Source organism: Gossypium hirsutum, chromosome A13 (assembly GCF_007990345.1).
Source record: "Gossypium hirsutum isolate 1008001.06 chromosome A13, Gossypium_hirsutum_v2.1, whole genome shotgun sequence".
In the NCBI taxonomy this organism is placed as follows: domain Eukaryota; kingdom Viridiplantae; phylum Streptophyta; class Magnoliopsida; order Malvales; family Malvaceae; genus Gossypium; species Gossypium hirsutum.
This window is the reverse complement of record NC_053436.1, coordinates 2,336,569-2,363,299: the sequence shown is the minus strand read 5'-3', so window position 1 is coordinate 2,363,299 and position 26,731 is coordinate 2,336,569. Positions and strand designations below refer to the sequence as shown.

Genomic DNA, 26,731 nt, shown 5'->3' with positions numbered 1-26,731 from the left:
ACATACATACATACATACGTACTCATATATTTTTGTCTATATACATCTTTCTACTTTCACGAATATATACACACTTATATATTTTTTATATTTTATAATTTTTATTTACATATATATATTTCTTTTAAATACATATATACTTTTTAGGTTTTATAATTTTAAAATACATATATACGCACATACTTTTGACATTTTTTTATATAAATTATCATTATTTACTTATATTTTTATTATTTTTAAACTTTGATGTATACTTACATATATATCTTCTTACATTCTTATAATTATATCTATTTACGTTTTCATCATTATTTTAAAATATTTTAATCTCATTTACTTATATGCTTGTTTTCTTGTATGTTGTTGATTCATCCTTTTTTATTTATCTTATCTTTGATGCTATTGCTCGTATTATCATTCTACTTACATCATCATCATTGTTATTCCATTACACCCATTTTTACTCAGATTTGTAAAAACGGAAGATTTCGAAAATAAAAGTAATACTCGGTATTTGGGATCTTCGAGAGGATTGAGCCATAACGTGTTGGGTTCCAATTTTCTTTATCGAATCTAAATAATCGAGAATCCTCTTTAAATAAAAAATAAATAAAAGCTCATTATCGGGGTTTCAATATGTTGTGTCCTAGCGCATTGGATATGACACGTTGTTTTCTCGAAACGAGGATTTTTCGAAAATAAAGGCAATATTCCATATTTAGAAAATTCGAGAAAATCGTGCCCTAACTTACTGAGCTTCGATTTTTCTCGCGTTGATCCTAAATAACCGAGTATCCTTTAAAAATTAAAATAAATGAAGTTTAAACAACAAAATAAGAGGCAAGCTTACTCTCAAAAAAAGTACGAGGTGTCGTGTCCTAACTTACTGGATGTGACATCTTGTTAATTCGAGATAAGAAGGCATTTTTCATTTTGATTTATTCTAGACATTTTTAAAATAGCAATATAAAGAGGGATCATATTTTTAAATTCTTTTCGAGTTTTTTTAATTTTCGACACCAAGACATTAATAAATCAACTAGGTACCAATTTTGGGCGTATCGAGGTGCTAATCCTTCCTCGTGCGTAACCGACTCCCGAACCCGTTCTCTAAATTTCGTAGACCGAAGTCGTTTTTTTAATAAAAATTAAATCATTTATTAAAAACAACCATTTTTCGAGGTGACCCGATCACACCTCATCAAAAAAGATTGGTGGCGACTCCCGTTTTCAATCTTTTTTCAAAATCCTAGTCGACCCTGTTTTAAAAAAAAATGGTGTCAACAGCTTGTTATCCTCCTACTTATGGGTTGAGGTGGGGCTATGCCTAATTTTAGATATTGTGTCAAAAAGAGCAAATATGAGCAGAACTTATAATAAGATTGTTTTAAATTCTCAATTTGATACTTGAGTTTATCTTCAATGTTCACTTTGGTACATGAGTTTTTTCAATTCGATACTTTTTTTTTGTGTTAGTTAAATAAATGAGTTTAACTTCAATATTGAATTCAATACCTGAATTTTTTTTGTTCGAATTAAGTATCTATGTCTATTGGCGTGGGTATGAAATTAAACATTAAAGCCAAACTTAAGTACCATATTAGAAAAAGAAAACTAAGATACCAAATTGAACATTAACACTAAACATAAGTACCAAATAGTATAATAACTTTTTTTTAGATAGCTCTAATTAAGATCACTAATTACAATAGCTCTAATCAAGGGATTATCTACCCACAAATTTCTATATAAATTGATTTTTTTTAAATAACTTTATTTATTGAAAATAAGGATTTTTTTATATTTTTTAATCTTTTATGATAATTTGATTTGATTTTTTATATTAAATCTAGATTTTGATTTTTTTGTGCTTATTTTTACAAAAATAGATTTTATTTTATGAGTTTTTGGATATTATTCGGTAAAGGTTTAGGGAAAATATTTGATACATTATCAGTAGGTTTTTAAATTCCACAAGCAATGAGCTGATAAGTATCCTGTAGGAGTATAGTAAAATATTTGGTGCGCCATCAGTGTATAAGTCTCATGCACCATTAGTGAATAATAATACGACACATCATTATTAAATTAAACAAAAAAATGGACTTGTAAATAAATGCTAGTAATTTTATTTAAACATAATTAAACATTAACCGTAACTATTATAAATAAATATTAATTACTCTTGAATTTAGGATTTTGGGTCGGGTTTAAAATTTTAATCTTTATTTATAATTATTATTTAATTATGTTTAGATAAAGTAAATGTTTAAATAAAAATAGGAAAAAAAATAGAAAAATAGGGGACAAAAACAAGTGGAAAATGGTCAAATAAAAACAGCTAATGCATGCATGCATTTGGAAAATATTAGACTTATTATACATTCAGACGTTAATTTGGGGATTATTTTCAAAATAATTGATTCTACAAACAAAAACGGCAAATTTCAAAGGGCAGAAAAAAAAGAGACCAAAATGGAGAGAAGTGGGACCCACAAACCGCATTCATCGGGCCAAGTATTACGCCGTGCATTAGCCGTACGTTGGTAGTGGACTAAACTCCGTTCAATTTTTTTACACTTTCATTACGTTCGATACAAATGTGTAAACTTTAAAGTCAAAAAGTTTTTCAATCCTTCTCTTTTTTATTTTTTTTTAATTTTATTAAAAAATCGAGGTTTTTAAGAATTTGTTCCTATCAAAGTGAAAGCGATTGGTCTTGTAATAAAAATATTCATTTTAATTTCTTATTATAATCAGGGTATTTATCATTAATATAAGTGATTAATTTTTTTATTGTAAATATTTTTCAAAGAAGTAAATGCTCTATTTCTATGAGTAGGAATCGAACCTTTCGATCACATAAAGGTTTGCTATGAAATATGCTCCATTCTCACGAGATGAAGATCGAATCTCTGATCATATGATTAAAGAATTCAATAAACATTTGAAGTCTACGTAAGTGTAATTAAAGAACAAAGATACTTGATTATCCACTTAATTTTTGTAATAATATATAACAATTTTATTAGGACAAATTGGGAATAAATACAAATATAAAAATAAGGTTTTTATGTTGAAATTATACTAAATAAAGGGAATTAAGATCATAAAATCAAATTATTACATTTCTTTTATAAGAGATAAGTGATGGGGTTTTCATGTATGAACCCAGAACCTCAAGTCAACAAAGATATAACATGTTCATTTTCATTACACCAATGGCTAATTGTCGAAATTATTACATCTGATGTTAAAACCAAGGGTGTCACGAGGGGCTTTGACCAAACAACAATTATTATTATTATTTTAAATACCTCATAAAAATTAAAATATTCAATTTTAGCTTCCTTCGAAAAATTATACAAATCTTTTTTAACTTTGAACACCAAAATTTTATAGCTGAGTCCCTAAGTAAAGCAATGAATTAAGTTAAAAGGAGTAAATTTAACATGAAATTACATCAATTTGAATTTCAAAATTAAAACTCTAATAAATTATTAATGTTAGAGATTGTGTGACTCGAATCTCATCACTTGTTACAAAATAAAGGATTTGTGGGGCTAGAGGCTATACAAGTTGAGTCCGTATAGAACTATACTTCTACTATTTGACTTTGATTAGAAAAGGGATTTTCAACTCTTAAATAGATGTAATCGAAACTCCTCTTATATCATTCGTTTTTGAACATTAATAAATTTCTTTTCCTCCACCTATGATTTTTTTCTCGAAAGGATTTTTACGTATTTGTGTGTTCTTATTACTTTGCGATCGTTCTACAGTTAATATCAACGTTTCTTATAATAATTAAGATAAAACATGATTGACTATAATTATATATTGTGGAAATGGCAAAAGTAGGTTAAAAATGCATGGAAAAAGAGAGAAATAATGTATAAAAATAGGGCAAAGGTAGAAAACAGTTAGGAGGAAGAGGTGTGTAGATGAAAGCAATAAATATAATGAAATCCAAAGGAAGGTGTGAAATGTGAAGAAATGGAACACGTCACAAATAAATCATAGCTTTGTTGTTGAACAACAAATCCCCCAAATCGTATGTAGAGATTTTGAATGTGATCAAATTAAGTTCTTCAACTTAGTTTTTTTGCTTTTTGCATGTGATGTTGCCACCAAACCCCCTTCCTACACTCACTTAATTGGTCGGACCGACAGGTTCAAAATAAAACTATTTTCTTTTAAATTTTTTTATTTAAAAATTTAATTTATTCTTTTTAGTATAATGCCATATGTATATTTTCTATCAATTTGATTCTTATTTTTTAAATTAAATTTAATTATTAATCTTTAAAAAAAATCAAATCTCTATTTTTAACAGAAATACATACGAAATTATGAACATTTTGATCGCAATGTAAATTCCACCAATAACCCATATATCTACCCTTATTGGGATTAGGGTAAGATGATGGGTCTTATTTTGGGGTTCTTCTTCTATTCTATTTTACGGCCACCAAGGACATTTTTTTTTCCGTATTTTCTCTCCTCATTTTTACCATTGACCATTCTCCACTCTACAAGGGTGAATCGTTCTAAACTCCCATCACCTTCTTCTCATTGTCTCCTCCCTTGTTGATCCATTGTATCAACAATATTAATTTTTTAATGATGTTGGCATGGCAAACCCGCATAGTAGTTTGCATATGCTTTATATTGACATGACAATATTTATCTTATATACTACGTGAATAAATAATTTAAAGCTTATAAAAATATTCAAAAAATTAAAAAATTTAAAAAATAGCATAGAGTACATGCGAATCGCCTTATAGGTAGTCAGTTTTTTAATTAAAAAAATATTTTTACTCTTTTTTGAAAGATTCTCTATTAAATTTGACTTTTTTTAAAAGGTTGAAGTCCAAATTTAATTTAATTTGACAAAAAAAATATAAATATTTTGAGAGCTAAATTTGATGTTATGTCATTCCTTTTCTAATTGAATTAAGCTAATATGAATTATACAAAACATTCATTATAAATCAATCCAATTCAAATAAAATTTATTACACTTACAGATAACCGATACATATATTATCTATCTGTACTTATTATAAAACTCCTAATTAAATTGGTGTTACGGGTTAATTATGTACCAACTCAATTAAGAAGATAAAAATACTCTCACTTTACAAATTGAATTGTACTATTTTAAGGATGTTTTTGATCTTTTATATTTTTTATAAATCACATAATTTTGTTTTCACTTACACCATGAATGTATTATTATTATGAAGCAGCTAATTTTGGTAGATGATTTCAATAGGTTAAAATATGCCCATAACTCCTTATATTTTTTTTATAAATTTAACAATTAGACCTGAATTTTAAAATCTAAAAATTAGAGAAACTAAGTTCTTAAAAATAAAAGTACAGTGACTTAATTTTAAATTCGTGAAGAATACACTACTATGACCTATGACATATTTTAACCATTTTAATATGGGATAAAGTAATATTTATTTCTTGACTTGGTAATTTTTTTTAATTAGTTCACATTAATCTTGGAACTTGTTAACATTTTCTACTTTTGGTCCATGTGACGACATAACACTATAATATTGTGCCATGTCATTACGTAGAAATTATATTTTTTTTATAAAAAATTTAAGTGATGATGTGACACAATCATAAAATACTATAATCATCACACTAAATAAAAAAAATTGTCAAGTTTGAAATCTAGTACGCTGAAATTGTGCTATATAATTGTTTTTTTCTTTTTTTTCCTTATGGGAATTCTATGAATTGAAGTAAATTACAAGATAAGTATAGATTTGGTATAATTTAAAAAGTTAAAAGAAGAAATTAGGGCAAAGATTTGGTATAATTACTGGCCTCCTTTCAGTTTTCAACTTTCTACGTATCTTATAGCTCAAGTATTTGTATGAAAAGTCCTTGTACTGTTAAAAAAAAATCAATCATGTTCTTTGGGAAAAAAAACAACTCAATTGAGTCCTTAAGCTCTAAATTGCTCCAATCAAACACTTTAATCAAACACTCTAACCTCTTCCTCGTTGGGCGTTGCCAATGGCGGTAGGGTTATGAAAAAGGTTCATCGGCAAGAGGCAGAACTGCCTAATGACTTGGGTGATCTTATGGACTCTAATCCAATTGGGGGGACGATGGGGTTCAATGACCTATTAATGCATAATGGTCAAGGATCCAAAGGAAATGGTGTAGCGTTTGATGAAGATGATATTGCTCTTATGGAGGGGGATTTTGCAATAAGGATCGTTAATGGAGTTCCCTCTATCAAATTTTCTGATAGAGTCCATAAGTTGATTGAAATGAGTTTAATAAGGACGATGGTTGTTAAGTTATTAGGAAAAAAAAGATTGGTCTTAATGCTTTGTATAATTGAATTTAAGCTTTATAGAAACCACAACAACCAATTCATCTTATGAATATTGAGAATAATAATTTTTTTCTTGGAAAAACGTACTTTTTTTTATCCAAATATCACTTGATTTAGTATCACCAATTATTTAAATTGATAGGATGTTCATTGTCCCAGGTGTGATTTGAGTTCGAGTCGCGCTAGTCGTGTTTTTTATTCAGGCTTTACTCTATTATTATAATTCAAAAAAAGAAAAAGAAAAAATTGAGTATATCAAACTTATCTGTTAAAAATAAATATGTCATTTGCAGTAAAATAAATTATTTTTTATTACTAGAAACAATCATTGATTTATAATGTAACGCTCAAATTTTCGGGAATTCTGTGAATGTTGGCATAAGTTTAATTATGTTAGTGGCCCTCTAGAAAGCCAAGCTTAAGATAGAACCCGACAATTTTAGTTAATTTTTGTTCCATAAGAAAAATGGGGTGAAATTATGAAATAGAACCTATGTGAAAATGTTTGAAAATGCTATAGGCTAAATTGAAGTGGCCAAATAAATAGGAGTGCAAAATAGGAGGATTTGCATGACAAACCTCCCATTTTACATGAAGTGGCTAGTCATCATGTTGTTGTAGACAAAATGTGCACTTGATATCCAGAATTTATGGTACAAATTGATACAAATTGATAATGAGTTAGGTAAATGTTCCATGATAATGAGTTAGGCAAATGTTTCATGATAATGGGTTAGGTAAATGTTCCATGATAATGGGTTAGGTAAATGTTCCATGATGGGAATTTCATTTCTTTTGTATTAAAGAATTAAATGGATGAAATATGAAATTTTATTAAAAAAAAAGGGGTGAAAAGAACAAAGTTTTGTACATCTTTGTTCATCATAGCCGAAAGTTAGAGAAGAGAAAGGAGAGAAGAAAGCTCTTGAATGTTCGGTCACTTGGGGAAGAAAAATTGAAGGTAAGTTCATGGTAGTTTGCTTTTATTTTGAGGTTCATGAGTTCTTCTTGATTCTACCTTAACTCTTGAAGCGTATTTTGGTTTTTAGTTGTGTTGTGAGCATTTAGTCATGAATTAAAATGAAGGAAATGGTTGTTGTTTCATGTTCTTTTGATGAAAAATGGAAGATAGGTGAAGTTGAGCCAAACAAATGAGCATGCATGTGCCTTAGATGCTAAGGGGAAAAATTGGCTAACATGTGCTTTAAAATGATGAAATGGAGATTATACTTAAGTAAAATTATAGATATGTGATTATTGATTGGTGATATACATGTTTAAATAACATGCATGCAAGTTATGTGTGAAAGAGTGAATTTGGTAATAAAACGTGAATTTGAAAAATCACCATAAATTGTGGGAGATGAATTAGAAGCTGAATAAATTATGTAATTAAATCTTGTTGAGTCTAGTTTCAAATGAAATAAACGAGAACATATTTTGAATTCTGTACAATGAGAAATTTGATTTGTAATGAAGAGAGGTCAGATTAGTCAAATAGTGAAACATGCGAAACTTTGAGAAAAATCTGGTATTGATTGGCCAAACCAAAAATTCTGAAATTTTATGGATATAAGATATATGAGTCTATTTTCAGAGAAAATTAACGGCACTTGATTTGGAGTTTCGTAGCTCCAGTTATAAATGATTTAGTGACTGTTGCTCAGGAAGACAGCTTACAATGAAATTATGATTATGTGGTAAACATTAACAAAAATTTGTTAATGAGTTGCTTATTGATTTCTTATAAGCTTACTATGATCTGTAAGTGTGGTTGGCCGAATATTGTAAGGGGTTAATACGTAGTTTGTATTTGAATAGTTAGATTAACGTGTTAGTAATCCAATTGTAGGCGGTTCGTGTGTGGATCTCGTAGCATATCGTCGCAAACAGGTGTGTAACTAACACCCTCTTTCTTAGTCTGGATCGGCAAAAGTCGAAATGCCGAAAACCGGTATTTTGTAGATTTGCGAGTGTACGAATGCTCGTGAGGTAAATCGATTAATGTTTTTGGTAAGCTGCAATGTTTGGACTGCAAAGTGCATGATTTTTGTGCCCTCGATATTTTTGGGCTTAATGGGCCAAAATTGGAATGATGGGCCAACGGGCCCAATTCGGTAAGAACCCTCGGTAGTGATTCTGTTAGTATGTGAAAGGTAGGAATATGCATGAAAAACCCTAAAATAGATAAATTACTGAAATACCTTTAAAAGTGAAAAATTTACAGTTTTACCCTTAGGAGATAAATTACCGAAATACCCATAGGGTTAAATTGACCTAAATTCATGTTTGACTGTTGTTATTTACTGCATGCCATGTTGTTATTATTTGATGCATGGGACTGGGATATTGACGGAGGAAGTACTGAAAGTGGCTTGTCCACGTACTGGAGGCTTTGCCTCAATTTACTGTTAACTGAGCAGCAAGGCTGCAACTGTGGAGTGTTGGGCTGGGTGGGTTGAGCTATTCCCCACATGGAGTGTATGGCTGGTACGGGTGGAGTGTAGTGGTTGGCGGGTTGAGTAGTCTCCCCAAATGGGCTTGCATATGTTTACTGATATTGCATGTATTTTGAAATGGGCCTATGGGCCATACTGTTATCTGAATAAGGGGCTAAGGCCCAGTTTATTGTAATCTGAAAAGGGCTCTGGCCCAGTACCACTGTTACCTAAATGGGCTTAGGCCCAATGGGCTTGAGCTGACTTGGGCTTTGAATGGGTTTTCCTTACACACTGAGTTTCCCCAAACTCACCCTTTCTTTAACCTTGCAGGTGAGCCTTGATGTGGGTGACTTGGAGCCGGAGGGGATTCAGAGTGGCCATGGTGAATACTTTTGGGTTTGAAAAAGAGACTGGTTTTCTTAAGTTATTTTTAATTGCTATTTAATTTTTGGGTTGTAATAAGGCCATTTTAACTTTATTTTCTTCTTTGATTTTTCTGGGATTATATTATTAAAAACAACTTTAAATTGATGGATACTAATTCAAATGGGCTAGACTTAGGGTGTGATTTCAAAACGATACTTGTTTTTTTTTAAAAATAACACGACGTCACGAATATTCGGTTTACTAAAGATAATCACTCAAAGAAATTTCAACTTGTTATAACCAAGTGTGGCAATGGATGTGGGCATGTCTAGGATTGGATCCAATCGGAGAGCTTGGTACTTAAGCAGCCTCCATGGCTCACCTCCTCTGTTATGGATACCTACCTGGTGCCCAGCTTCCATTCACTTGGTTAGTTTGACAAAAGTCGGTTTTTTTTTAAAACACTAAAAAGGGAACACGGGTTTTTGACTTCAAAGTGGCACGTCGGATTCGGCCTTAACGACTGGGCCGGGTTTGGGGTGCTACATATAAAATTATTTTTATTTTTACACTTTAATTTATTTTAAAAAATATAATTATATTTAATAAATATGAGTGCCCCATCAATTTTTTTTTTCATATTTGAGCATGAATTAATATGGTTGACCCACGTCTGGTTGATTATTTCTTAATGTGAAATTATAGAGTAAAATTTTGAAGATCAAATATACTCTAAGCAAAGTTTTCAGAACTAGATTAGTGGTTGAATTGGTCAGACCGTTAATTCATACAATTCAATTAAATGAATTATTAAAAAACATTAAAAAATTTGATTCAATTGGTTTTTTTTGTTTGGTTCAATCGGTCCGTATCAATTCGCAGGTCAATCAATCTGATGCCTCTCTTCGAATTGATATCTTGACAGTTTCTCGATCCAACCAGCCGATCTGATTAAGTTCAAACAACCATAACTGTAATTCTCTACACTTTGTATATTTAGAATTTATTTCTCTAACTTATTATTTTAAAAATCTATTTTCAAATTATATGTAATCACGTTTAATTGAAAAGTTAACGATATTAACTATTTGAAATAATTAATAAAATTATAAAAATATAGAGATGAAATGATGTTAAAAGATTAAAGTATAAGGATTAAATCTTAAATATAAAGCATATTGTGGCTAAAATTGAAATTAAAGTATAAAGATTAAATATTAAATTTAAGCATATTAAGACTAAAATTGAAATTAAAGTATAAGAATTAAATCTCAAGCATATTAAAAGGACTAAAGTTGAAAATGAACCGGTTTATAAAATGAAAAAAGAAAAAAAAAGCTGGTGGTGTTCCTACGTGTCCGGACAGCAGTAAAAATTTAAGACGATTCCATTGCCGGGAATTGAACCCGGGTCTCCTGGGTGAAAGCCAGATATCCTAACCACTGGACGACAATGGATTATTGATCATATGGTATAGTAAGTACTATTAATAGTATTGTTTTTACAAAATCGACGAAGGTCATACTCTTACATATAGATTATATATGCCTTAATTATTCTATCTAACAAAAACGAGTAACCAAAAACAACAAGCAATATTGGTTTTCCTGTTGAAATTTTTCAAAACTTATATTTTATTTGTATTTATTTATCAGTTAAACTTATTAACGGTTGAAAGAGATATAACAAGACAAGTCCTTGATAATGGAGATTGTGATTAACATTTAATAGATTGGAGAGGTCTTATCTTGCTATGTTCTAACCCCACCTTGAATTTGGGTTACACCATGTTGATTTTAATTATTTATTTGTTTAAAGGGTTATTAATGAGGTTTCATTAGGGGTGTATTCAGTTTAGTTCGATTTTTGGACAAAAATTGAATTGAATTGTTCTATTCGATTTTTTACTTCTAAAATCAAAATTGAAATCGTATAGACTAAAAACTGAAATATTTGAAGTCGGAAATCGCAGTTCAGTTAGGTTCGGTTCGACGGATTTTTATAAATCTAAGCTTTGTAAAAAATATATATCACCGTCTTTTGGGCTCCAAAATATCTAATTTTGTAATTTTTTATTTTTTTCACAAAAATCATAATAAATACCAAAATTTTGTAATATTTGATTTAGTTTTAGTTTAGGAATATAAAATAAAATTGTAAATTTTAGAAGGAGATTAAATTAATTAAATTCGATATTATACTAACAAATCAGTTGACACTATCAAGAGATAATTTTTTTCAGTAATTTAGTTAATGTCTTGACAATATTTAAAAAAAAGTAGAAGTTACATCAATAGTGTAAACAAATACAATATGATGGAATTTTTAATGCATTAATTTAGTTTCTAATACTTTTTCACTTTAATCCTTAATGTTTCCTTTTTTTTTTTACTCCGATCAATATTTTAAAAAATATATTTTTGAAGTGACCAAAATGAAAGTGACCTAGAAGTTGAATGACCAAAACAAAAGTGTAAACATGATATGATGTGTACAGCCAACCATTGTTAGAGATTTAATGCTTAGATGACTAAAATGATAGCATCCTAAAAGTTAGGTGATAAAATTGCAAGGATTTCTTTGTGGGTGACCAAAATGAAAACACCCTAAAAGTTAAGTGACCAATTGGAAAGTTTACCCTTAAAACAATGACAAAAAAAGAAGAAGGTTTTAGTAGCCTTATTTCTTTGGTCAAGTTGGGTTGAATTCAAGCTTGACTTAAACATAATATTAGCCTACTTCATATTTGTTTAAGTCAGATCGGACCCAAAATATGGGTCTAAAATTTTGTTAAAATCTGCCACTTTTCGTAAATAACTAACCTAAGTCCATTTTGGACCATCCCATATTATTTTTTAAAAATGTTTATATTTTTAAAATTTAATATTTAATAATTATATATTTTTTCATTTATTAAAATTTTGTATAATCATTTTAACTTTTTTTTATGTTTACATTGTAGTATTATATATTACTATAGATTTATTTTTTATGTGTTATAAATTATATAATATAATATATTATCAACTTTAAAAATGCGCTAGGCCAAGCCAACTCAGGCATTGAACATTAAAGCTTGAGCTAGACCCAAGTTTTAAATAGACTTAATTTTTTTTGTTTATTTAAGTCTAATTTTTTTTTTATCAAAACTTCCTAACTTTCAAACGGACTTTCATAATCCGCTCCATGAACTTATCTAAAATATTTAACATTCAAATTCAAACCCCATCATTTAAAAATTATAAATGAACTAACTGAGTTATAATTTATTCTGTTCAAAGGTTAATTACCATCAATTACCACATTTAAGGATGACTAATAAGTGTTTGAGATTTAATTAACATGCCATAGAGGAGAATGATTACAAGAGAATTATAAAAGGGAAAATAAAGTGTTTAGTGCTAAATTCCTTAAGCATAACATAATGCAAGATTTGTTGGAAGGACAAATTGCTTGATCTTTTAGCAGACCAGTTGCTTGGGTCAAGGGACCATTGCCCAAATTATGTCTCTTCTTTACAACAAAAACATGTTCCATTATAATTTATTTGTTTTACTTAGCTTTACGCTACCCCATTCGAAAGAAAACAAAAATGCTTCCTAGTTTCTTGAGCAAGCAAATTTGGAATCATATCTTCCAACTTTCTTTCCTCCTTTTCATGCAACATATCATTCATTCTCATTCTCTATCTTTGCCTTCCATTTTAAAATTTATATCTCTTCGTCGATTGAATTTTAATTCGATTAATATCGGTATTATTGTCAGTACAGAAGAATATGGGTTCGAGTGTGTTGAAGAAGAATTAGGGATAAGTTATGAGTAGTTCTAAACATTGTAAAAAGAGCATATATATGATAAGAACCTATCGAGTTTAATGTTAAAAAATATATATCACTTCTTTTAACTTTTCAAAACATATATGATCTTTTTTCTTTGTATAATTAAGATATTTTTTATGTCGGTTTTAGGTTTCATTAAAATTAATCTTTTCGTAATTTATGCTTATCTCTTTTAATAATATTATTTTCAAAATTCGGGCTTAAATTAAATTCTAAATAATATAATGCGCTTTACAATTGTAGCTAGCATTTATTGGTCTAAACATATAATAATTGATAAATTTATACTTAAATTTGAAATTCAAGAATTTTTTAGTCCTCATCTTTGATCTTTTGGCTGTCTCACTTTGGAATCTTACTTTAAGTTGCATGAAGAGAGTACCTAACTCATTAACTAACCTAACCGCCTTCAAAAAAGAAAATGGCCAAAAGGGTCACACATCTTATCATAGGTTTTCTTTTGGTGTAAGGGGAGTTTTTTTTTTCTCTTCTTTTTCATTACTATATATTCATGATTGAGGTTCGTGGTTGTTTTTCTTATAACGTATTTTTAAGATTTAAACATGTGTTCTTTCTTTCGAAGTGTAATGTAACTTACCACTATACTCAATACATATTAGTAAAATTATTTTTTAAATATATTGTAAATACCTTTAAAAATTGATAAATAGTCTATATTCTTTTAAAAATAGGTTAAATTCTAAGGATAGTCCATGTTCTTATAAATTTGTGCAGACTTAGCCTCTCCACTTTTATTTGCTCAAAATTGGTCTTTCTCCTTCTCGATTTGCTCATCTTATATTTTTTATATAAATTTTCGAAATTTTAAAAATTAAAGGAAAAATAAAAAGAGTAGAGACCAAATTAGCAAAAGTTAGAAAGATTAAGGAGCTAAATTTGTGATTGTACTTAATTTTTAACTGAATTAATGGAGGGACTAAAAATTTAAAAATTTAAAAAATAAAAAGATCAATTTTAAGCAAATAAAAATAGAGAGACTAAACTCGCAAGGATAGTATAGGAACTATTCTTAAAATTTAACCTATCTTAACTCAAATAATATTTGAACCATTTTGTTTTTTTATAAGAAGGCAGGAAAGTGTAGTTTATATGTTTGAATTTGCAATTAAGTGTAAACTAAAGACTTGAATTTAAGGTTTAACTTAAATCATGCTTGAAACATTTCATTGATAAAGATTGTTTTTATTTTAATTTAATTCTATATTATATTTTAAAATTAATAAATTACAAAATTATGTTTTTATTTTATTTTTTAATAGTAATTTTTAAACATATATATAATTTATATATATATAATATTTGATTCGACATATGAACACGTTTTTATGTAAAACCCTGTTATCCATATTTTTTTTCTTTTTTAGGGTAAGATTAGGGGCGTAACTAAGGGGACTGGCAAGGAACTCGTCCCCCTTAAAATGAAAAAATTTTAATTTATATCTTTTAGATTTTTAAAATTTTTAAATTAATAAAGATAAAATTACACTTTAGCCCCTTCTAAAAAAGATAAAAATTCGATTTAACCATTTAAAATAATAGACTATTTAAATGGTAAAATTATATTTTTACTATCGTAAAAATTAAAATTTAATTTTAGTCTCTTAAAATAATTTTCTACCTTCACCCTTAGATAAAATAGTGAAATAAATTAATTAATATGTTTTTACAAAATGATTCTATCTACAATCATTTAACATGAAACTTTGAACAAAAATTAATAGACCCATCATTTATCACAAGAGTAAAATTTATTCTAAGCAACAATCTATATTAATTATTTGTATGGATATAAGTCAAAAATAAAGCATAATAACTCATTATCATAACTCTTATTGATTTAGGATTATGTATTTATATATTATAATATAAAAAGGTATGTATATTTTTTTTAAAGTAATTATTTGATACACAGTTTGTAAAGTTTTTAAACTTCACAAACATAATTGAAAACGCGACAAGTTTATTATTTGTTTATATATTTATTTTTTTTAATATACTTATAAGACATGTTGTAAACACTCGTTTTTTTTTTGTGTGCTGTTTAGTTCAAATTTTGAACGTTATTGAAAATGTATTGTTAGAATTGAAGGCAAAAAAAAAAAAAAAAAACCTTAGTCACCATACATAGCAACTAAAAAAAGAACAGAAACCAAAAAATTTAACCAGGTGGGGCTCGTAGGTCATCTTTATCTAGAATATGGAGCAAAGAAGATGGTGGTTGGCGCAACCAGTAAAGAAGCCACCTAATCAGCAGCCAAATTAACAAATCTCCTTACAAACTGAAAACATACATGGGAGATCTTATCCTTGACAGAGTCCAATTTCTACAAGATAAGCTTGAGTTTTTAACGACTACGCTTATCCTCTTCAAATTCCTAGAAATTTAATTGAATTTTTTAATAAGTCTTATTTCATTTTAATTTGAAATTAATTTATAAGTTGAATTAGAATAATGCTTCAAGCATTTTTGAAAAGAGAAAGTGAGTAGATTATCAAACTTCAATTTGAATTCAGCTATGCCCAAAGTTCAAATTGAATTCCTTTTGAAAAGTACAAAATATGATTTTAATGGTTGATATCTAAAATGTCATCATTGGGTCAAGCCCATTTCAATATGGTTCAAAGTGGTTCATATCTAAAATGCCACTATTGGCCCAAGTCTTTTTGATATTTTGGGTAAACTGCTCCATTAATTATTAACTATGAGTAAGTTTTTATTTTAGCCACTTTACTAAAAAAAATTACAATTTAATTTTTGAACTATTCGAAAATTTTCATTTAACTATTCAAAAATTTTATTTAAGTATCCATGATAAATAGCTTTTCCCAGTTATATTATTATTTAATGTTTATCACTACCTATTATTATATATTATATTTTATAATAGATGTTATATTACATATTTTAAATAAACTTTATATTTATTGTATATATATTAAATATATTTTTTAAATTTAAAATATTAAAGTAAAAAAAATACACAATCTTGGAAAATTGTTGAGAAGTCAGTTCAATCTTTTCAATATTTTTGGACAAAAAGGAAAATTGGAATTTCTGCTATTTCAAAATTGAAAAAAAAATGGGAAATTTGAAAAAAACTGTTTCCTGTCTAGAAAAGAATTTAAAAAAAAAAACCATGTTATTTTAAATATAGAGGACGAGCTTTACACTTCCTACATTTGGAATTTAAAGTATAAGGATTAAACTTCTAATTTAAGCATATTAAAAGGACTAAATTTGAAAATTAACCGAGTTTATAAAATGAAAAAGAAAAAAAAAGCTGGTGGGTGAGCAATAAAAATTTAAAAGTATTCCATTGCCGGGAATTGAACCCGGGTCTCCTGGGTGAAAGCCAGATATCCTAACCACTGGACGACAATGGATTGTTGTGTAGTGAATTTAATAAGAACAGAAATCACTATGGAAAGTAATGCTCTTTTGAATTAATAGTTGCATGAATCAAAAGGTTGGGCCTTTGTGTTTCAAATTGGGGTACTCTAATTGTTTTGATGTGAGTCCTATGGATTCAAGTGGTGGGTTGGCTATCTTTTAGAAACTGGCTATTAATTTGGTGTTTGCATTCTTATTCAATTCGACATGTTAATTCAGGAGGATTCTTCTTGGTACTTTATCGGATTTTATAGTGTGTTCAATGTCAGATTTTGATGTTGAGTAGGTATGCTCCGGTAGATGGTTGCCACTAATGGCCTCCTTCGGCCTTTTTTGGGAGATTTTAATGAAATACTTGTAGTCTTTTGAGAATGTAAGATGATCTGTTTTTAAAATATTATTGATCAGGGGCGAAGTTAGAAAAATTTTTTACGAGGCGGATGGAATTTTAATTTTCTATAGTTTATATCTTTATAATTTGTAAAGGATTAAATCAAATTTTTATAATTTTAAGGGGGTCAAAGTGCAATTTTACCTTTACTAATTTAAAGGGCCTAAAATACAATTTTACATTTTAGGGAGGCCAGGGCCAATGCCAGCCCCTTAGTTACGCCCCTGTTGTTGATGCATGTTCATTGATGAAGCTTGGCTTTCACGTGCTTTAGAAAATGAGTAGATTTGAGGTTGCTGATTGAGTATCAAATTTATCAAATTTAATTTCTTGTACTTAATAATAGAATAAAATTGAATATAGAATCTTTCTGGTCGAACAATTGATTTTATTTATTTTAATTTTTGGGGTTTGCTTCAATTGTAATTTATAATAGATTGAGTTTTAACTCGATTGGCATTAACATTGTTTCATGTCACTCCCATAGCACAACTCAACCGGCTAGTATTCAATTAAAATACGGTAACTTGTTACTAATTATTAAAACAAAAAAGACAATTATAGATCTAATTATTCTAATTAACTATTTGATATTCTAAATATCAAACATAGAATTCTACCAAGAATAATAATAAAAGAGGGTATAGACTTAATTTCAAACTCACATCCTCCTATATTGACGACAACAATGTTTATCTCAATCGAATTAAGACTCAATTGATTATATATTACAATTGAAGCAAACCCCAAAAATTGAAATGAGTAAAATCAATTTCCAATTTGCTTGCACATGGGATCAGGAAAACCAATGGTTATTTGATTGTAAGAAATGAAAACTCATAGTAATTGCAGGAATCTGATACGGTGGATTTCCTTTTTTTTTTTTCTTTAATTGATTGAAAATTCCCACCATAATAATTGAAGAAGCATCATCCATGTAGATATATCTCATCTCATTATTTAATAAACAATAATAAAATCTTTAAAATATATTATTTTATAATTAAATTTAAAATAAAAATATTTTTAAAAATTATTTAATTTAAAATCGAGCCGAAACAGACTACTCAATCCATGGATAGGTTTATTCAACACTAACAATATATAAAGTTTGAAATCAACAAAATCTTTTATCACTAAACCAATGACTTCTCTAGCAACATTTTACTCGTTTAATTCATTAATTTCTTAAAAGGTTAAAATATTTTATAAGTTAGTTATAACGTCAATTTTCTTAGTTATATGGTTATTAAATGGGTATTTTTTTAATTTTAAAATATCATATCAATAAATTTAATAAAAAATTAACAATATTAACAACTGAACATGAATTTTAAAATCTAAAAAATAGAGAAATTAAATTTTTAAAAATAAAAATATATACACTAAATTTCAAATTTATGAAAATGCTCGGAATTATGGCCTATTTTATCCTTCTTAAATTTTATGCAAGTTTGTAATGTAATAATAATTCAAATTAAATTAGAGGAATAGCTCAAATGAAAAAGATTAGGAGGAAATCCAAAAGAAAGAAAATATCATAAAAGGAAAAGTGAACACCATGAAGAAATTTTAGTAGGATATAATTCAATTTTATCTTAATTAATAGCAATAAAAAATAGATTCTTTTATTTTTAAATTTAATGGCTATAAATTCATGGCCATGCAAAGCAGAGTGGGAATCATGGACCTTTGTTTTGTCATTCTATTTGTGGTTTAATCACTATAATATATTATATAGTTAGTACTCATATAATATGAGAAATTTTAATATATAAAATTAGCTTTTATAATATTTTCATTTAGATACTTTGAAAGTTTATTATTCACTTAAGTTCATGTAAATTTGTTTTGCTGAACAAGTTGGTATCTCAAACTAATGCCATTAAGTAGACTAGTATTCTTGTTTTACCCCATTCATGGGCATGGGGCAAGTTAAAAAAAAAAAAGCCTGAATAGTAAGTTTGTCATCAGATATTTAGAAGGTCACTTGGGAGTTCACCCTTTCGGCATGACTATCTATGCAACAAATGGCCTAATCTCCATTGGGAACATGAAGTTGTTGCTCACCGAATATCACGTGGGCTCAATTGCTTTATCACATTAGAGTCAAAATGAATTACAAGATCTGTTCTGTCACAGACATTCTCCTCCCATCGAAAACCTCTAGAAACGATGAAGAAGAGGATCAATCCTTCAAGAATACTAAACCTACACTTAATCAACACTCTTTCAACCCTTAACCTTTACGCCATCTTCACCCCCACTCCTCATAACCTCCAGCTTTCTGTCCGGATTGGGTGAACCGACGTCTATAACAACCACTACACTCTCCCGTACACTCTTCTCTTATTGTACACAATATCAATGATTGGTGCGGTGAATGTGGACAACATGACCTCGCATTCTCAAAGTGGCACCCCAGCTGATCAAACCAACTAGATCAATAACCCAACTGACCAAGTCAACTCTTCCACTTTGCTCAAAACCTCCATCCCATCTGTCTTTGGTATTTCTACTGGCTTGAACTCTACCCAAACCCTTCCTTTTGCCTCCATTCTTGCTGGAGCTCATCTGTAATATGCAAACATTCATCTCCCCACCTTAGAACAACAAGTGAAGGCTTTGAGAGATCCTCTAGCCTCCAACCCTACCACCAGCAAAAGCTACTCCTCCAACCACCTCGATTACAGCCTAGTGTGACTCCTCTAGTCTAAGTGATATTGAGAGATTAATTAGACTAACTCGTTAATTGGGTAAATTATAGACCAAAAAGTAAAAATTAAACCAATTCGAAAATTAATCAATTTAATTCTTGATCCAAAAATTAATTACTATCATGAATGTTAATAAACTACTACATTTGTTTCTGGTTATTACTGTTATAATTTTAAACTTTTACAATTCAATCCTTTAACTATTACCTTCGTATAATTCTACAATTTTTTTGGTTGGTCGTACTATGCTTTTTAAACAATAGCTAGCTAGACTTGTTAATTTGCATGTGTTATATTCGTAATTCTTCGTATCACTCAATCTCCTTTAGATTCGATCCTTAATATATTAAATAAACATAATTTATTGAAAAATGTGGTAATAAAATCAGTAAAAATTTTGATTTAAAAAACTTCAAATATTAAATATAATATTCATTTCCGAATGTTTATAATAACTTAATGTTAATTAGGAATTTTGGCCAACAAAAATTAATTAAAAATAGTAGAGAGCTAAGAATAAAGTTGATTAGGTATATTAAATAAATTGAGCCAAAAATTATGCGAGCGACTTGTTTTACAAATTATAAAAGGATGAGAAAGATATAATTGAAATTAAGGTAATATATTATTTCATTTTTATTATTACAATTTCCATAATAAGATATTTTAAATTAAATATATTTTTAATTCTAAAATAAACTTTAATTCAATGAAAAAGATTTAATGCAAAACCCTAAAATAAATATGGGTTAAAAAATTAGTAATATATTTTTTATTTTATAAATAAATTATTAAAAATGAATATATCTTTATTAAGGGTTTATCAACTAATACCAAATATTTTCTCATTCTAATGCACAATAATGTAATTATATTCTACATTTATAATTTATAAAAATATAAATAAATAATCAAAGATTATTAACAACCCATATTTTTCTTTTCTTCCCATTTCATTTTAAGATATTTTAGATCTTATAATTACAAAAAAAGAACTCAAATTTTTAATTGAATGATTTCTTCCCAATTAATTCGCCTGTTGATTTTTCTTCAAATCAACAACCACCACGCTGACATTATCCGCGCTATGTCTAACCAAGGCCAACTTCGTTAACAAAACAGAGGCATCACAACATTGTTTATCAAAACTTTCGAATGCACCATTTTTTACCGCCATGTCATTACCTGAAAGCCCGGGTGCAAATGATGGTTTTCTTGCGCATAAACATATATGCACCACCTTACATGCCATATCATTCGTCATTACATCCCACAATCCATCGCTTCCTAATATCAAACACTCGTCTTCGGTTTTTCTTTCTGTTATTCTCACCTCAGGTTTTGGTATAATAAACGGTTTTAAATAATTATCACCTGCAAAAATCAAATAGATAGAAAAATTTTTAAAAAATAAACGAAAGTTTAAGTAAGGAAAAAAGGAAAAATTATATAATAAAAAAAACAAAACTTACTGTTGACACCATTTTTTGGATGAAAACGGGGTCGACTTGGATTTAAAAAAAGAATGAAAACGGGAGTCGCCACCAATCCTTTTTGATGAGGTGTGATCGGGTCACCTCAAAAAGTGGTTGTTTTTTTTAATAAATGATTTAATTTTATTAAAACAACGATTTTGGTCTACGAAATTCAGAAAAATGAGTTCGGGAGTCGGTTACGCACGAGGAAGGATTAGCACTCTCGATACGCCCAAAATTGGTACCTAGTTGATTAATTAGTGTCTTAGTGTCGAAAATTGGAAATTTGAAGAGTTTTTTTAAAAAAAAATACGATCCTTGAAAGAAACTCTGATAACGTGAATTGGAATATAAGATTCTCTTGTTCCGAAGGAATATCATATCCAGCACGTTAGAACACGATACTCTAAACCATCGAAACCAAGATCATCTTATAGTTTAATGAAACCATGCTTTGAAGCTTTAAGAGGATATTTGGCTATTTAGTCGAACGAGAAATCGAAACCCAGCACGTTAGGGCACGTTTTCTCGATTTTCCAAATGCGAAATATTGCCTTATTTAGAAAAATTTTCCTTTTGATGCTTGGTATTAATGCTTGACAAAACAATAACGAATACGACAAGGTGAGCAAAGTAAAGTGAATAACAACAATACAATAGGCAAAATGAAATGACGAGACGATTACATCAACAAAGCATACAAATAAATAAATAGAACTAACATTTTAGAAAAAGCACAAGTGTAATGGATAAATAAACAAACACCAAATAACAATGATGACGATAAATACAATAATGTAAAAATATATATGCATGTATAATTTAAAGCCATAAAATAAGAAATGCATATAAATTACAGAATATGAAAACATAGATAAATATATACATATATATAAAATCGGTAAGTATAAAAATAAAAATGTAAATGTGTGTATATATATTTACAAATCGTGATAATATAAAAATATATGTATGTGAATTATAAAATATGTGAAATATACAAAAAGCATTTTTAAGAATATAAAGAATATATAAGTATGTATATGATGTAAAATATGCATAAATATATGTAAGTATATAAGAATTATGAAATATGAAAAATATATTTAAGTATGTATAAGTACGTATATATACATATTATAAATATATAAGTATATAACAAAGCATAAACTAATAAAAATAATAATAATAATAATAATAATAATAACATTGGAATATAAAAGAAATAAACATAAAATTAATAAAATATTAAAATAAAGTGAAATGAAAAATATTAAATATGAAAAAAAAATATATGTATACACGTGCGTAATAAAAATAAAATGACAATATATGAATAAGAAAGTAAATGTTTAAACAAATAAAATAAAAGAATAATGAATAACTAATCAAATAAGTAAATAAATGGACAAATAGATAAAATAACAAGGCTTGACTAAAAGTTTAAAGGAATTTAAAGAACGAGAAAAAAATATAATGAAGCAGGGGACCAAACTGTAACTCGCAAGTGAAACAGAGGGTTCGAAAGGGAAAATATCCCTATGCTCTTAAATGCCATGTTTTATGCGGGACTAAAATGGGATACCAGTAGAGTTCTGAGCCAAAATTAAAAGAAAAAGAAGGGACAAAAAAGAGGGGCCAATCGAAGCAGATCAAAAGAGTGGAAGGACCATTTGCATAATTTATCCCAAAAGCAGAAATATGCTTATCCTGGGGGTTGTGACGCCGTTTCTCTAGTTATTAAGACTAAAAATAAATAATAATAAAAAATCACTTGAATGGCCATCTGTCATTTTCTACAAAAATCAAAACAAATCCTAACCCCCATTCTTTATCCCTCATTTGAAAGCCAGGCATCCTTATCCTACAATTGGAAGAAGAAGGTTTTCCCTTTATTCTCTTTTGGGCTCGGTTTCGGCGATGGAGAAGGAGACTCCGGCGACGTGACCGTGAGGCGATTCAGGTAAGTTTTTCTTTTCTTCTCCATTTTATTTTCATATTTTTATTTAAAATAGATTTATAGAAAAATGAAAAGAAAAACAAGAAAATGAAGAGACAAAAGATTAAAACGAAACCTTTTCTTTCTATTTTGCTTTTTTGATTTTTTGGATCTGCCCGTATTACAGTGTTTTTTCTTTGTATTCAAAAAAGAAAAACCCCTATTTACAATCATTTTTCTCTTTTGAAATATCCAAAAAAAAATCCCCCCATTTCAAAATACAATCCGTTTCCCCTCAAATCCCTCATCCAAAATACAATCTGTTTTCCCCTCCTTTGAAATATCAAAAATCCTCCCTCAAAAAGTGATAAGCTTTGGCCTTTATAGCCGGATTACAACTTTTTTATATTTTTATTTGGATCGTTCGTCTGTTGTTTTCTGCTTTGTTGGTTGCATGTGGCTCTCTGTTTGCAGGTGTCAGAAGGCGTCAGACGCATGGGTGGCCGGTGATAGGCGAGCAGTGGCGGTGGGCGTGCGCAGGAGGTGGCAGCAACAAACATGCGGCTGGGGTTTCTTTTTGTGTTTGAAAGTTGGTGTAGTTTTGGGCCATTCGGGCCTCTAGGGTTTTTATTAATATTGGGCATTTGGGCTTGTAATTTTTGGGTTTATTTTGCTGGTATGGGCCCGGACAGATTTTGGGCTTTACAGCTGCCCCTCTTTGCTCGTTGTCGTGTAACGAAAACAGAGCAAAGACCAAGAAAGACCAAATTTGCCCGGGCTTGCCGAGCCTTGGCTTCTTTTGGTGCTTTTCTTCTTCAAGTAGCCTCGTTCTGTTCTACTGTGTCTCGTTGCTTCAATCCACTTCACTGCGCTCCAGAGAAACATGACTTAAATCTATTTTGCTGCAACTCCATGGGGATGAGATTTGTTGTTTTTAGTCTGCCCCACTACTGCTTAGGGGAATAAGATCTGTAATCTTCACTCTATTCCACTATTGAATGCAGGGAGATAGAGTTATCGGCTTCAATGTACTCCACTGTAGTCAGGGAGGTAAGATCCGCCATCGTCGATCTGCTTCGCTGACAAATACAGGAAGGCAAGATCTGCAATCCTCAATCTATTCCACTGCCAAATACAGGGACAAGATCTGCTTTCTTCGATCTACTTCATGCCAATACATGAAGACAAGATCTGCTTTCTGCGATCTACTTCGCCACCAATATGGGAAGACAAGATCTGCATCTTCGATCCACTTCCTACCAATATAGGAAGATAGGATCTGATATCTTCGATCTACTTCACGCCAATACATGAAGACAAGATCTGCTTTCTTCGATCTACTTCGCCATCAATATGGGAAGACAAGATCTGGATCTTCGATCCACTTCCTACCAATATAGGAAGATAGGACCTGCTACCTTCGATCTTCTTCATGCCAATACATGAAGACAAGATCTGCTTTCTGCGATCTGCTTCGCCACCAATATGGGAAGACAAGATCTGCATCTTCGATCCATTTCCAACCAATATAGGAAGATAGGATCTGCTACCTTCGATCTTCTTCACGCCAATACATGAAGACAATATCTGCTTTCTGCGATCTACTTCGCCACCAATATAGGAAGACAAGATTTGCATCTTTGATCTACTTCCTACCAATATAGGAAGATAGGACCTATTTATGCCTAGTGTTTAGGATGACATAATCAGAATGAATCAAATGCTCCTAACTAGATGTGTATGTATTATATTTGTAGAATGTCATGAGGATGATCCATTTTTAATGTTTAGGTTGTCATTCCTCATTGTTCATCAAGGTTCTATCACTGATGTCTTCTTGTTCAGCCAGTACCTTTGACAGAAAACCTAAAGAAATAGACGCTATTTAGACTATCATTTCTCAAATGTTTCCAACCCTTAGGTTTGGTTAGTTCTAAACAATAGTCCTGTTTCAGGTCCTCGTATTATTTAGAAACTTTCAGAGTAATATGCAGAACTCCTTCTGCATGTGTATTGTCAGTCCATTAATCGTTATTTCAATGAAAAATGCTTGAAAAAGATTATCAAAATGGACAAAATGAAATTTTGTTGAGAGCAAATCTCTAAACAAACAAATCAAGATAGCAAATTTTGCTGAGATACGAGATGAATAAGATGAAAAAGATTATCACAATGAATAAGATGGAACTTTATTGAGAGCAGAGCTCTAAATGAACAAATAGCAAATTTTGCTAAGATGTAAATAAGATAAAAAAAAAAGATGCCCCAGATATCGCAGCATGAGCTTCTCTGCACAAACTCTGTGTTTAGAAGTCCTAAAAGACTTTGTTGATGCCCCAAGATGTAGCATCTCTCCTTCTTGTTAATTCGGAGAAGACAAAACTACTCTATGCCTCATCTTTGATCGAAAATTTGAATTGCCCATTCCTGGGTTTTTAATCCAAAACCCCTTTGGTCTCAAGGTGCCCTTTGCGGGTTTTCGCCTTGGCCTCTCCTTTTTTTTTTTTAGGCAAAGTACCTCTTCACTGAATCCGAATTCACAGGATTGGGTAAGCTTTTGCCATCCATCCCAGTTAAAATTAATGCCCCTCCTGAAAAGGCCTTTTTTACTACATAAGGTCCCTCCCAGTTTGGCATCCACTTTCCTCTGAAGTCTTTTTGTATGGGAAGGATCTTCTTCAGTACCAAGTCCCCTTCATGGAAGTTTCTAGGACGAACTTTCTTATTGTAAGCTCGCATCATTCGTTTCTGGTACATTTGACCATGACGGATAGCTCTTAACCTCATTTCTTCAATCAAGTTCAGCTGATCATATCGGGATTGGACCCATTCTGCTTCGTCTAACTTTAGTTCTGAAAAAACTCGGAGAGAGGGGATTTCAACCTCAATTGGTAGCACTGCCTCCATTCCATAAACCAAAGAGAATGGTGTTGCCCCGGTAGAAGTCCTGACGGACGTTCGATAAGCATAGAGGGCGAATGGCAACTTCTCGTGCCAATCTCTATAGGTCTCAGTCATTTTCCCCACAATCTTTTTGATATTTTTATTGGCTGCCTCCACCGCACCATTCATCTTCGGACGATATGGCGATGAGTTGTGGTGCTTGATCTTGAATTGATTACAAACCTCTGCTATCGTGCTATTATTCAAATTTAATGCGTTGTCTGATATGATCCTTTCAGGCATTCCATACCGACATATGATTTCCTTCTTTAAAAACTTGCTGACAGCTGTCTTTGTGACGTTGGCGTAAGAAGTAGCCTCTACCCATTTAGTAAAGTAGTCAATCACTACAAAAATGAAACGATGTCCGTTTGAAGCCTTTGGCGATATCGGCCCAATGACGTCCATACCCCACATGGAGAAAGGCCATGGGGAAGTAATGACGTGAAGAGGTGATGGAGGCACATGAATTTTGTCTCCGTAAATCTGGCATTTATGGCACTTCTTAGCATATTTGATGCAGTCTCCTTCCACGGTAGACCAATAATATCCAAATCTCATGATCTGTCTGGTCATTGTGAAACCGTTAGCGTGTTTTCCACAAATACCATAATGGACTTCTTCCAAGATCTGCTTGGCTTCCACAGCGTCCACACATCTTAACAGCACCTGATCTTTTCCTCTTTTGTACAGGATCTCTCCATCTAAGACATAACCACTGGCCATCCTCCTCAACATTCTCTTGTCATTCTCAGTTGCTTGGTTTGGGTATTCACAATTTTTCACGTATCGCAATATGTCCTGATACCAAGAGTTGTCGTCCTTTTCTTCTTCC

The 26,731-nt window shown here is 30.0% G+C and overlaps 1 protein-coding gene and 2 non-coding genes across 3 annotated transcripts; 1 reads left to right on the top strand and 2 right to left on the bottom strand.

Annotated features, from left to right (window-relative positions):
• Positions 1–10,565: 10,565 nt before the first annotated feature.
• On the bottom strand, positions 10,566–10,637 carry TRNAE-UUC (transfer RNA glutamic acid (anticodon UUC)). The gene has a single exon. It is a non-coding gene; the product is annotated as a tRNA-Glu (tRNA).
• Positions 10,638–16,352: 5,715 nt separating this feature from the next.
• Positions 16,353–16,424, bottom strand: TRNAE-UUC (transfer RNA glutamic acid (anticodon UUC)). Its single transcript has one exon. It is a non-coding gene; the product is annotated as a tRNA-Glu (tRNA).
• Positions 16,425–22,774: 6,350 nt separating this feature from the next.
• LOC121212154 (uncharacterized) lies at positions 22,775–23,861 on the top strand. Its single transcript, XM_041084440.1, has 2 exons — positions 22,775–22,977; positions 23,428–23,861. The coding sequence occupies exons 1-2, from the start codon at positions 22,793–22,795 to the stop codon at positions 23,573–23,575; spliced, it is 333 nt and encodes a 110-aa protein (XP_040940374.1). The 5' UTR covers positions 22,775–22,792; the 3' UTR covers positions 23,576–23,861.
• The last annotated feature ends 2,870 nt before the right edge of the window (positions 23,862–26,731 follow it).

Coding starts and splice junctions, on each gene's coding strand:
- LOC121212154 (XM_041084440.1), top strand. CDS start 22,793: ATGGCCATCTGTCATTTTCTACAAAAATCAAAACAAATCCTAACCCCC. Junction 22,978..23,427: donor GTGACCGTGAGGCGATTCAG/GTAAGTTTTTCT, acceptor CTCTGTTTGCAG/GTGTCAGAAGGCGTCAGACG.